The sequence below is a fragment of the Bos indicus genome, chromosome 4 (genome assembly GCF_029378745.1).
Source record: "Bos indicus isolate NIAB-ARS_2022 breed Sahiwal x Tharparkar chromosome 4, NIAB-ARS_B.indTharparkar_mat_pri_1.0, whole genome shotgun sequence".
Classification (NCBI taxonomy): domain Eukaryota; kingdom Metazoa; phylum Chordata; class Mammalia; order Artiodactyla; family Bovidae; genus Bos; species Bos indicus.
In genome coordinates, this window is record NC_091763.1 from 98,161,672 (window position 1) to 98,175,144 (window position 13,473).

The 13,473-nt window shown below is 43.1% G+C and overlaps 1 protein-coding gene across 2 annotated transcripts in view; it reads left to right on the plus strand.

The window, feature by feature from the left end:
* The first annotated feature begins 657 nt into the window (after positions 1 to 657).
* The window catches only part of LRGUK (leucine rich repeats and guanylate kinase domain containing), a 106,257-nt gene continuing 93,441 nt past the window's right edge, over positions 658 to 13,473 (plus strand). For both annotated transcript variants that reach the window (XM_019959104.2, XM_070788180.1), the window contains exons 1-3: positions 658 to 976; positions 7,909 to 8,016; positions 10,304 to 10,385. In XM_019959104.2, the coding sequence (XP_019814663.2) occupies positions 662 to 976; positions 7,909 to 8,016; positions 10,304 to 10,385 (505 nt within the window). In that variant the 5' untranslated portion in view covers positions 658 to 661. The remainder of the gene's footprint in view (positions 977 to 7,908; positions 8,017 to 10,303; positions 10,386 to 13,473) is intronic.

Genomic DNA, 13,473 nt, shown 5'->3' on the forward strand with positions numbered 1-13,473 from the left:
TTTATAGAGGCTTTCGGATAAAGTGTGAGTTTGACAGTCATTTTTTTCCCCCTGTATTTGGACTGTTAAACCACTGCCAGCTTTTCTCCCCAAGGACATGGCTTATTATTTTGGGGTAAAAATGTTAATTAACTGCCAACCAGATCTCAGTCGTCGTCTGGTAGTTTCTCTTTATTATCCGCAATTAAATCATAAGGACAGGAGCCATGCCTTCTATATCATGTATGCGCACTGCACTCTGCATAGAGTAAAATTTCAGTGCTATCAACTTTCTGACAGACAGCTTTACAGACATCTAACACTAAGTACATAAAGACCCTTCATGAAGGAAGCAGGATGGTGCGCTCACCAGTGATCTCAGGGTGGGATGAAAAATCTCCAAGAGGGGTCTCGAAGTCGAGAGAAAATAGTTGAACACTGAAAAAAGGGGGCGCAGAGAAAAAAGATGAAAAACGAGAAAGACAAGCCAAAAGAAGCAGAGCCAACGACTTAACAGACTGAAAAAGAAAGATCACAGCAAGCGAACAGAAAACTAAGTTGCGCTACAGTGGCAAAGCAAGCTGAAAGGGAGAACGCACGAGGGGCAGAGACTACAGCCCCCAAAATCCCTTGCGGCACCTCCGCCCTAGCGTCCGTCTCCTAGGTAACTCAGGTAAACAAGATGGCGACCTCCGGGAGAGAGCCCAAGTTTCCGAAGCCTTCCTCTCTCCAGGGAGGCATGAGCATTTCACGAACTGGAGCGCAGTCAAAAGTGCTGCACTCAGAAAAGGATCGTCACTCTTGCTGGTCTCCTTTTCCCATGGGTCAGAGACCGAAAAATACTTTATGCAAAGCCTCCTCCTACCTGCTCCAGCACCTCATTCACCGCTATCAGGAGTCAGACGTGGACAGAGATTACTACGACCTGGAAGAGGGTGAGGGCGAGGGCGAAGTGGAATCCGAGGAGTCCTCAGAATCCGAAATGCTGAATTTTGAGGTGTGCCTTCCCCCTACCCCTAATCCCCTCAGTTCCTTCTCCAGCGGTCAGAACCCCTTCACCAGCCTGCGGCTGAGCCCCATTCCTAGGGCTCCTTGCCTCTAAGAGTGCCTCTTCCTTACTGCTCCGGGACTCCCCTCCTCTCTTCCCCATTTCCGTTAGCCTCTTGCCTCACCCTTCATTTTTCATTAGCACATGTGATTCCTTAAAAGTCGTTACGCAGCGTCCTTACAAAAAAGTATCTATTAGAGTTGTGACTTTAACTTTTTCAAAATTATACCTCTAAAGCGTTGTGAATTGACCAGAGTTCCACCTCTGCACCTTCTGTACCTTTTCGTCATGACTGTGAAATACTCCAACACTCTCCTCAGTTTCTAGTCCCTTCATCCTCCTTCCTCTAGGAAAAACAGACAAACCAAAAAAACCCCTCTTGAAGTAATCTTAAGTGCTGCTTGCTGTTCCTTTCTACAGGAGATCTTCGCAACCCAGGGATTGATCCCAGGTCTCCCACATTGCAGTCAGATTCTTTACCAGCTGAGCCACAAGGAAAGCCCACTTTATTCCTCAAAGACCAAGTGTCTTGAAAGTTTTATATATTACTTATGCCAGGGGTGTATAATGTATTATACAGACAACACACACATGCACGCACCGCTCACTGTGAGAGTATTTTAGGATTTGGGGAATGTCCCAACATTCCCATCAGTGATAACTGTTGGCAGCTTGGCCTTTCACACTGATAATACAGATTCCCTCTTTTCTGCAGTGTCTCATCTAAACACCACCCAATTCCACTTCTTACACTTACCATCATCCTGTTCCTTCCTTAGTTCCTTACCTGCCTTCTTGTCCATTTCTACTTCATATTGTACCAATTCCTTCTCTTGACTTCCTAATGAATTGTTTGCTTTCTTTAAAAATGTAAATTGATTTGCTTTCTTTTAGTAAACTGTTAGGTTTTCCTCTTTGTCTTGGCTGCCAGGAAATATAACATTTTTTCCCCCTTAACTCAAAAATTTTCTTAATTTCAATAGTTTTTCTCTAGATTACATTTTTCTCTTCTCTTTCCTCCTCTTTGATAGTATAAATTGCTTCAGACTCTTTTCAGAAGTAGATATAATAGAGAAATAGTTTCCAGCATCCGATTCTGTGATGTTTTTCTGACATCCCCTTGTCTCATTGTACCTTTCATTTCCTAGTCACCTTTCTTTCCCTCTTGAGTTCAAACAGGTCTCTCTTTGTTACGCCTGTTCTCATCTCCATTCCTCATTTGTTTTATTTTTTCCTGTTTACCCCTCTGTGACTTGCACTGCCTTCTGTCACTCTGGTTTTGCCACTGACTATCTACAGTGTCCCTGCTTGGGTTCCCTTCTCTTGTAATGTCCTTTTGTTCAGTTCCCACATTTGGCCCATATTTTTCTACCCTCTACCCCCCCTCTCCAATCTTCTACCTTTCTTCTTCTTCTCCCTCCTTTTACCTGGGCTAAACATCAACTTTTCTTAAAAGTGAGCCATAGAAAATTATTACTTATTTTGTTCATCTTTTGTTGATTTATTTGCCATGCTTAATAGTGACTACTGCAAAACTGTAGCAATGTTTTTACAACTTTGAGATGTTTATATGGTTTCTACCATCTTTCACCCCAGAGGAATTAACAAATGAATCACCAGTTTACTTTATTATTCTAATTAACGTGTGTTCTTCAGCTATGGGGTTCATTAATACCGTTGTTAATCTGTCTTCAGTATGCCATTAAAAACCATAGAGGGGGAGGGGGTTGACTTGAACTAGTTAATCCTTTTTCGCTTGTAGGCTCTGTGTGGAAAAAGTGTATTATTTCTTTTGTTTATGTTCCAAATATTAATATTTATTTTATGTTCTCACATTCTGTTTTAGTTTTTATAGTGTCTCATATGTTTTTGTATGTTGAGTAAACTGAAAAGTTTTAAGAGGAAATACCTGAACTTTTCTGTTCAGTGATTTATTTTCCATATCCTAGCCTGATTAAGTTTTATAAGGCTCTGATGGTCAGAATGACAAAGTGCCTATAATGTAATTAGGCTCAATGAACTTGAGGGAGGTCGGGCAGAATATTGTTCAGAACATTGCCTTTGGAATTAGATATTTGTATAAAATCTTTTGTTCGTTGTGAGATCTTGAGCAAGTTATACTCTCTGCATCTCATCTGCAGTATGGGAATTATAACAATACCTACCTCACAGGAGAGTTGTGAAAATTAAATGAGATCCTATGTGTAAGCTACTTAACACAATATATCATTTATACTGTTTACTAACACAAGTAATAACTTACCTGTCCTTATCTACTAACTCCAGCCTATCACTTGACTTCATTAATTCAGCCTTCATGGAACAAACGATTATTCTATGGGAAGTACTCTTTTGACGATATAGGTCAGAAGAAGTGTCTGGGCCTGCAACACATTTCTGCTGTGTGAAAGCCACTCTTTGCCAATAACTTTATGTGGCTAATAATGCCTATTCATTGAATAGTTATAAGCATCAAATTTAATGGGAAAGTCTGTGTTAAAGTTCTTAACATAGGGTCTGATACAGCGTGGGCTCTCAAAAGATTTTATGTGTAATACATAATAGCAACAGTGATGATCAAGGAAGATGAGAGTGCGATGGAGGACATGCATGGTCCCAGCTCTCAGGGTGAGAGAAGACTGTGAGTAAACCATAGCTATTCAGCCTGTGAACAGATGCCTGCAGTGATAGCCGGGTTACAGGGTTGGCGGAAGACTTGAAGGGAAGTAAACCCTTGTTTGGGTGCAGCGGTGGGGTATGGGCAGGCAGATGGCATCTTTCCAAGTGATGGATTATAGGTAAGAACAGAAAAGGTATATGGGTCGGAGGCCAGATTGTGGAGAGCTCTGGGCTGTTGTGCTTCCTAGGTGGCGCTAGTAGTAAAGAACCTGCCTGCCAATGCAGGAAATAAAAGAAACACAGGTTCGGGCCCTGGGTTGGGAAGAACCCCTGGAGGAGGGCGAGGAAATCCACTCCAGTATTCTTGCCCGGAGAGTCCCATAAACAGAGGAGTCTGGCAGGCTCCAGTCCATAGTATTGCACAGAGTCGGACACAACTGAAGCACACACACTGCTGTAGGGACTGTGGACTTGACTCTTAAGCAGTAGGGAACCTCTCTTGTGGCTGAGAGGGTTAGATTAGAGGGTGGTGAGTCTGGAGGCAGGGAGATTAGTGAGAAGCTGAGCAGCATCTGTGCAGGAGAGACAAGAGTCTGGATTAAGGCAATGGGAATAGAAAGGAAGCTGGTGATGAATGCATATTTAGAATGAGACACTAATGAACGTGGGAAGTCTAGGTTGACTGCCAAGTCTATGGAATGTTCCAGAGGGATATCAGACCACTGACTACCATGGGAAACAATGGCAGGCGGAGCTATGCATTCAGGAGGTGGGCATGTGAATCATGGAAATCAGGAGAGGGTCAGCGACCTGGGAATCATCAGCACTGGAGTCTGTGCGATCATCCAGGAAAAGAAGAAAGAAGAGAAGGGGAGGGCCAAGGAAAAAACCCTGGGATACAGGTATCTCAGAAGATGAAGAGGACCTGGGGTTAGGGGAGGGAACTGGAAAGGACTGGCTAGAGAAAAAGGAGAAGAACTAAGAGCTGTATGGGTGGGAAGTCAGAGCAAGAAAGAATCGCAGAACAGGGGAGAGGGTTACGTTGCCAAGAGGGTAAGTGGACCATGAAAAGGGCTTTTTGTGGGCCATTGGAGATCTCAACCCATATGCATTTTGTGATGTGGAGAAGCCTGCAGCCTAACTGAAGTGAGTTGAGACATGAGTGGGAAGTGAACAAGGGGAGACTGAAGAATAAAACAGCACCTCTGGAGGAGCTTGGCTATTAAGGGAAACTCCAGCTATCGCTGAAGGAACATGCAGGAGCCAAGGGCCCCTTGGAGGACAGAAGGGACTCACGCACTCCTAGAGCTGGAGAAGTGACAGCTTGGAGAATGGCAGTGGAGAGTGACTGGTTAAACCACAAGCAAAAGATAGTACTATTGACGGTCCCTGAACATGGTCTCTGTGGAAAGGGAGCAGGACCCTGTGTGAGGAGAAGGAACTGTCCTCCTCTGAGACCCCAGCAAGAAGCTGACTTGAGTGTGGTACCAGAATGCATGCTTGTGGGTCTTTGCCAGCTCACTCAGAAGCGGGCAGGGAGTAGGTTCATTAATTCGTTCAGCCCATGTTTGCGTGCCCTCCATGTACTAGGTACTGTCTTCCCCACCCGCCCTTACGCTTCAGCTGTCTGAACTCTCGGTAGTTTGCCCAGTGGGCCATGCTTGCCTTTGCAGTTTTGTACATGTCCCTTGTGCCCACAGTACCCTTCTTGGCCCTCTTCTGCCCTTTCTTCTCCTTTGTCAGAATAACTCGCAGCTTCAGGTCTCAATAGCTGTCTCTCCGAGGAAGCCTTTGCTAACCCCCTACTCCTCACTAGAACTGCCTTGAAATGGGAACTCTGCTAGTCAAAGCACCCTGCCCACCTCTATAGTGGTTTATGCAACTCCTGAAATCATCTGTATACTTGTCTAGCATGTGCTTGGCATGCTAGGAAGATTTTTTATCCCAAATGGATAATGAACATGACATAATCCCTGCCTTGATGCAGTAGTTGATTGTGAAGTTGATTCAGGTTTGGGTTTGCATGGTACAGTTGCAATCAGGACAAGGAGGCTGAGACTTGAGGGTAGAGAGACATTGAAATTGCCCATGGGAGACCCAGTCAGGAAGGAAGTATATAGTTGGGAGGGGACAGATAGACTCGGAGAAAGGGGTGGATGAACAGACTGGAAATGTTGTTGTGGTCAGTGACCAAATTCAGGAGATGCTGGGAAGGCTGAAGGATGAGCAGTTGTGGGATCCGAGAGCAATGGAAGATTTGAGGTCTAAGGTTTCTAAGGTAGAGCAGTTTAGCATGATGACTGGGTCCAGGGCACAGCCAGGGGAGTGAGTGGCTGAAGTTATCTGAATCAATTTTTAAATGTTTGGAGTTGAGAAAGTAAAGGAACGTGTGTGTGTGTGTGTGTGTGTGTGTGTGTGTGCATTTGCATGTACTTGGAGTGGTTGGGATGTTGAGTGGCCTTCCTTAGGAATTCTGAAGCCAGCCAACGTACAGATTGGGCCAGTCAAGGTCTGAAAATGACCAAAGACCAGAAGGGAGAGACATGACTCTGACAAATGGCACGGAACTTAAGGAGGTGTGAGGGGGTGCCCATGGAGAGTCTTGCCTTGGGGGTCTGGGAATATGCTGACCATGTGGCCAGTCTCTGTATCAATGGCTGTGTTAAAAAACAGACCTACGGTGAGGAAGGGCTGCTGTAGCATCTAGTTTACAGGAGCTGGAGGGAGTGGGCTATGTGAAAAGTTTGAGAGGTAAGGTGACACTGTCTTACCTCGATTCCTTCCCAGGCCATCTATAAAAATAGTAACTCTGTTGTGAAAAGTAGATCTCTTGTCCCCATTTTGTGAACAGATTGATTGGTATCAATGAATGAGACATTAAGATGTGGAATTTCTGAATTCATCAATTTGTACTAACAGCTCCCATTTATTGAGAACACTTGCTGTGTTCTAGGCACTGTGCTAAGAGTTTTATGTTCACAGTTACTTTTAATTATCTTCAAAACATTAAGAGAAAGTAATAACATTCCCTATTTATAGATGAAAAATATGAGGCTCAGAGAAAACTTTGTCTCTCAAAGTCATATATATTCAAAATGGCAGATCTGGGCTTCAAACCAAGCCTGCCCAGCTGTGAGCCATATTTGATTCTCTAAGATAGTGGTTGGATGGCATCAACGACTCGATGGACATGAGTTTGAGCAAGTCCATCTGGGAGATGGTGAAGGACAGGGAAGCCTAGCACGGTGCAGTCCGTGGGGCTGCAAAGAGTCAGACATGACTGAGCTACTGAAAAATAGCAACAAGATAGGGGAAATTCGGGAGGAAATAAAACTTTTTACAATAGCACCACCCTACATACTTATGTCCTCAGTACAAGCAGTCTGAACAGCACTCCTGATTCCCAAGTTAATGTAAAGTGGCCCAAAACACCTGAAACAGTATTTTGCTTTCATAGTCCACGTACCAGTTACACTGGTTAGTTGTATTGCTGTGACTTAAAAAATTGCTCTATTTTGTGTCCTAATGCTGATGTTAGTGTTAATGTGTTGGTCATTATAGAGTTGCCGGCAGCACAAACACAGCACTATTACCTCTGCTCTTGGGGAGAATGGGGAGAGGGGGTGTTGGGCCACCACTGGTTCATGGTGTCTGTAGACTAAGGACCAGCCTCCTTCTTGAAATTATTACCCTTTTAATTTTGTAAATGGTATGAATCCAGCAAGATTAGCCAATGCAAAGTAAACCCGAGGACCCATTTTCTCCAACAAGAATGCCAGATGTAGAGAAGTCACTGCCTTGATGTGATGCAGCCCTCCTTTGGGGTGTGGACAAGCAGTCAAGTGCAGTTGGTGGTTAGAACTGCCTTGAGGTCAGGCAGATTCTGGTTTGTATTCTGGGCTCTGTGGTTTCAGGCTAGTCTTGGTCTGTGAGCCTTAGTTTCTTTATTTGTAAAATGGAGCGAAGAGTACCTCCCTCAGAATTGTTAGGCGGATCAGTGAGTGGACCCGCTGAGAGCTCTTAGCAACGAACGACGGCACTCAATGCTATCAGCAGTGAGACATTGATTGGATAGATACATTTTTTTAATTGTGTGTAATATGCATGGGTCTTCAACACAATTTTCTTGGGGGCCAGTAAATTTTGGAAGTCTCAGCTCCCAGATGTGTAATGTACTAAATAAGTGCTGGATATGACAAGCGGATTGTTTCTTTTCTAATGGAAGTCCTTTCTTTGTCCACCTGTCTGTTTTGTTTTTGCAGGGAGGATTTGATGGGGTCCTGAGAGAGGAGGTCGTGGCTGAGAAGCTCTACCAACTGGGGCGCTCAGGCTCTGGGACGGAGCAGGTCTATCTCAGCCTGACTTTATCAGTGAGTATGACAGGGTCACCCTTGCGTGGCTCCATCTTGACCCTGGTTGGACCATATCCATGTTCTCTGCTAACTCACAGTTATTTTGGTGGTCCCAAATCTCTGAGTCTTGCATTTGACAGAGAATGGCAATGAGTTATTTACGTTTGACATCAAAGAGCCCTGGCCAGTCCAGTAATCAGCTGCCTTCCCCCCAATTCCTTTGTTTTCGTTTCCTTCACAGTCTGTCTCTTTCATCTTAAGCAGTCTATTTTATAGTAATCAATGCTTTCTTTCTAGGAGCTTGAATTTGATTCCGTAAAACCAATCAAAAACTCTTTTAAGAATTTTTTTTTTCCTCTGATCAGTGGCAGGACTAAAATGTATATCTGAATCCAGGGGAACAAAGTATTTTGGTATTGACTTGGCCCCCCTCCCATAAATATGTAGCTGTGAGCTATAGCTCACTTTCCAAAAGATATCTATTATGAAAGAAAACATGTATTGTTATTCATCAATTTATAAGATGTCAATACTAGCACAGAATCTTGGCTCTAAATTTATCATAAGAGAAGCTGTGAGAGCAGATTACTTAGGATTTCAGCTTTTGTCCTCATTTCGTTTCTTTACAGACACAGAAATACAATTTATCTCTTTCTGCTTCCTCATACTGTAAAGTGTTAACTTCTCCTTGGAGGTCCACAGAGTAAGTGCAGATATGTTGGTGAAGAAAGCACACTGAAATTCTGCTATGGCACCCTCCTTTGGCTCAAGCATATATAATTCATAGCAAGGCTGTTTTGTCTTAGATTTGAACACGCGAACTACCTAAGAAATGCTAAAGCCCCTCTCACCCGTGCTGATTTCACGGCATGCCCTTTGACAACAGCACACGAAGACTCTCATCTTTTACTCTTTTCACTTCACGGCATTTTAGGGATGACTGCGAGTCAGGCAGGAACATACAGGGAGCGCCTTGGGTGTGCTGCGCTGTGTTAGGCTTTGGAATGGAAGCTAGTTCCCGCAGCCAGTACCTCCTCACATAAATTCCTTTGAATCAAAATTCTACTTACGTACACAGTACCTCGCCTTAAATTGATCTGCAAAAAAGCACAATTCTTTAAATCGTATTTCAGCTAGATGGACTGAAGCTTAACTTACTTTGTCACTGACCTCCTTACATTTGAGATATTACATGTTGATTTACTTTGCCCTAATAACCTGTCTTACTGAATACACTTTCTTAGGGTTGGCCAGGTTAGTGATTTTCCCCCCTTATATCTTACTTACGTTACATGTAATTTTTAAAACTTTCTTTTATTACTTGTGTGCACAGATTCTCTCCTCCCCAAAGTCGTAAGTTTATAAGGGCTAAATATAGCTCTAGTCCATCATTATATGTGTTTCTCATCATGCTGAGCTTAATGCCTTGTACATGGTGGGTTTCTTAGTAATTATTACTGTTCCAGTGGCCTTCATTAAACATTCTTATCATTCTTATATTTGAGAACTTGCTTATAATGACACTTTATCATTTGGCTTTGTCTGACTCTGGCATCACAGCATAGACCAGTGACATGAATCTTTGTTCCAAGTGACCAAATTCCCCTCCAACCCCTCAGGACGTTCAGTAGATTTCATGGAGAGCATCTGAGACGTGGATTCTGGAAATTTGGAGTTGCTTCTCTATCACTGGCTTGCTAAGTGATTTTAAGCTATTTGTGTACTTCTCTGTACCCCACATGCCTCCTCACTCCACTGGGGATAATGTGCCCTACAAATCTCACAGGTTTCTTTCATCAGATGAGACTATTGTGAGAGAGCTTTGAAAACCCAGCCTGAGAAAAAGTGTAGGAAGTATTGTTATTAATGATCACTTGATTAGGTGTGAACCTGCCTAACATTTTGTTTGAATTCTAGGCATTTGCTTTTTCTTTTCTGCTACAAGATAAAGGCTTTGGCTTTATTGCTTCTATGTGTGTGCATGTTTTTATAAAATATAAAACTCTGCTCTAAAGGTCTTCATGAACACGGCTTTAATTTGCCTTTTCATGTTGTATTTGTGCTTGCTAACAACCCTAATTTTCCAAGCTATTATTTCCTTCAGAGGAATGCATTTTTGATGGGGTTTGTAGTCTGTTTTGAGATCCTACTAGTAATAGGCTTCAGGTTTTATCCTCTCACTCCTACAATACTTTCAAAGGAAATTCTGGATTTCTCTGTCAGCTTTTATTTCCAGATATCTTGAAAAGCCTGAGTACTCATCTGCTAAAGCCACATTAAAGTCGTTTACCTTTTATTTTCTCAGGATCTTGATTTAACTGACGTTAGCATCCTCTGTGGATATGTTCACCTACAGAAGCTGGATCTTTCAGTAAATAAAATTGAAGGTATGTCGTTGTCATTCTAGTAAATTGATGGACCACTGAATTATTACAAAATTTAAGCTTTGCAGAGTGCAATATACTTTAATACTACCAAACTTGATATAAATGCTATTATGGATCACTTTATGCATTAATCCTCTACTTTTTCCATGAGAAAAAAAAAAAAAAAGCACCCGACTCACGAGAAAAGAAAAATGCAGAGGTCAGCAAACATGCTGTTTTATGCAATGGTTGAGACACACTCAGTGATATTGAAGAGCATCAGATGGAACGTTTGCTCTTTCCTTTCCAGAGATGGATTGTTACTTCTTTAATACTTCCTGAATATTTGATGGTTCCCATTTCTTTCCCTCTATGAGTTTATTCAGTGGAGAGGGATTAGTCCTTTTCTTTCCCCTTTAATGGATGCTTTTCTTTAATTTGCATTTGAGTCTACATCTTAATCCTGGCTAGCTGCTTCTGTTCTTATTTGAGCACCAGGGATTCAGAAATATTTTTTCTCCCCTCTCTTTGCTCTCTTTATGTAGTTAGTGGGTTCTTACAGGTCTAACCCTGCCATTTATGGCTCCTTATAAGGTATCTGTTGTGATACCTTCTCACATTTAATGAAATTAGTCACATTTTATTCAAAGCTTGATCCTTGTTTCTGTAATAATTTTCTGATCTTATTTGAAATTTCTGACCTGCTTTTTTCTTCACTGATAACCTTTCTATTCACTTCTTTAGCTCTTTTTTAAAGACCATTAAGTGTTGCTGATATGGTCTTCTCTGATTTGTTTTCTGATTTCTTCCTCCCATCTGACTGCAGTAATTAAAATTCACTCCTTTCAATGGCTCAGACACATTCCAGCATATTTTAATTCTAAAGTGCTACTGTTTTGAACCACTTTTTAGGACTTTTTTTCTAGTTTCATAAAACTTTTTTTTTGTTTGTTTTGAAAATTACAAACGTGCACAAGTAGAGAGGTTTGTAATGAATATTCAGGTTCAACAATTATCAGCCCATGGCCCCTCTTGCTCAGCGTCCTCCCGTGCTCCCCTCCCCAGGGCTATTTAAGGCAGTTCCCAGACATATCATCAGAAAGACTTTTTAATGTTACTAGCAGGTGCTCTTTCCACAATCCATACCTCCAAGATTGTTTCCACTTACTAGATAAGGGGTTGCAGGGACTCCAAGAACTTTTAGTGCTCAATGAAAGGGAAAGAAATGTGGCTTCATACCTTTACCTCTTGAGCAAGTAGTCCTTGGGAGCAAATGAAGCTTTCCTCTTCAGATCAGTCTCTTTCAACCTTGTATGTCATCTTTTATTAACTCATCAAGTGTCCAAGAACCTACTGGGAGTGAAATGAGTGAAAGTGAAAAGTATTAGTCGTGTCCAAGTCTTTGTGACCCCATGGACTGTAGCCTGGCAGGCTCTTCTGTCCATGGAATTCTCCAGGCAAGAATACTAGAGTGGGTAGCCATTCCCTTCTCCAGGGGGTCTTCCCAACCCAGTGATCAAACCCAGGTCTCCTGCATTGCAGGCAGTTTCTTAACCTTCTGAGCCACCAGGGAAGCCCGTGGTGTTGTTCAGTCGCTCAGTTCTGTTCAGTCGCTCAGTCGTGTCCAATGCTGTGACCCCATGCACTGCCGCACATCAGGCTTCCCTGTCCTTCACCATCTCCCAGAGCTTACTCAAACTCATCTCCATTAAGCCGGTGATGCCGTCCAACCATCTCATCCTCTGTTGTCCCCTTCTCCTCCTGCCTTCAATCTTTCCCAGCATCAGGGTCTTTTCCAATGAGTTGGCTCTTCTCATCAGGTAGCCAAAGTATTGGAGCTTCAGCTTTAGCATCAATCCTTCCAATGAATATTCAGTGTTGATTTCCTTTAGGATGGACTGGTTTGATCTCCTTGCTGTCCAAGGGACTCTCAAGAGTCTTCTCAACACCACAGTTTGAAAGCATCAATTCAAAAGCAATGTGTAAGGCATAGTATATATTTTTCTTTTCAAGAGAACAGCTTTTTTGGCCTGATATGGACCAGATTTCAACTTGCATCAGTATTACCTGGAGGGGGTCTGTTAAAACAGGGATGCCCGTGCCACACCCTCAGACTTTCTGATTCTGTAGATCTGAGGTGGGACTTAAAAATTTGCATTTCTAATTACTTCCCCTGAAAGAAGAGACAGGACCAGACTTTGGGAACCATGGATGCAGACATGAGGAGCTCCTGCCATCTGGTGGACACTGGGGTCACTACACCGAGTAGAGAGAGAGAGGAGTCCAGCAACCCAGACGGTGAATTTTTTCTATCAGAGTAATTCAAAAGCACTCGGCGTATACCAGATGTGAAATGTACTCACGATCCAAGTGGTAGCTGCTGCTTCTGCTTTAAGATAGTGCTCCACGGTACAGCACTTACCTGCCCACAGAAAGAGCAACTTCAAGGGGACATGGGGGCCTGTGGAAATGAAAAGGGTCAATGTAGATAATCGCTGACAGACATGGAGCTGATCTTGTCTGGCGCAAATAGGCAAAACTGTAGCAAATAGCCAAAATTGTGAAGCCATTACACTTCTCCTTAGCTTTCCTCTTACAGGCAGCCTTCCTGGATTTGCTCATGAATTCCCACCAAAGTGTTGATGTCTTAATGTTTTGTAATTTCATGAGAAAGACAGGCTAAAGAAGGCTGAGGTTTAGTCCAGAGAAATGAAGTAGAAATTGGTAGGAATCTCATGGCTTCTGCCACCCTGAGAAGCAAAGATGTCAAGAGGATGGGTGGGGAGGACCCTCACCTTACCAGCTCCACATTCTTCATGGCACAACCCCAGGGTTCGGCTATGCTCCCTTCTCCTGGCCTGGGCGTGACTCTGTTACCTGGCGAAAGGAGAAGCACTTTGCTGGGCTTCAGGGGTGTGAAGGCTGTGTTCTCCTCCAGAGGCCGTCCTCTGAAGAGTTGTGATGGCTGATCACGTGATCTCGAGTGAAAAGATGGGTGGAGACGCCCATTAGTGGTAGAGATGGTGCTGTAAGTCCTTAAGATGTGACTTTTCCCGAGCCTCTCCCTGATTCTCCTGCTGCCCCAAAGTCCGTCTCCTGTCAAGTGGCA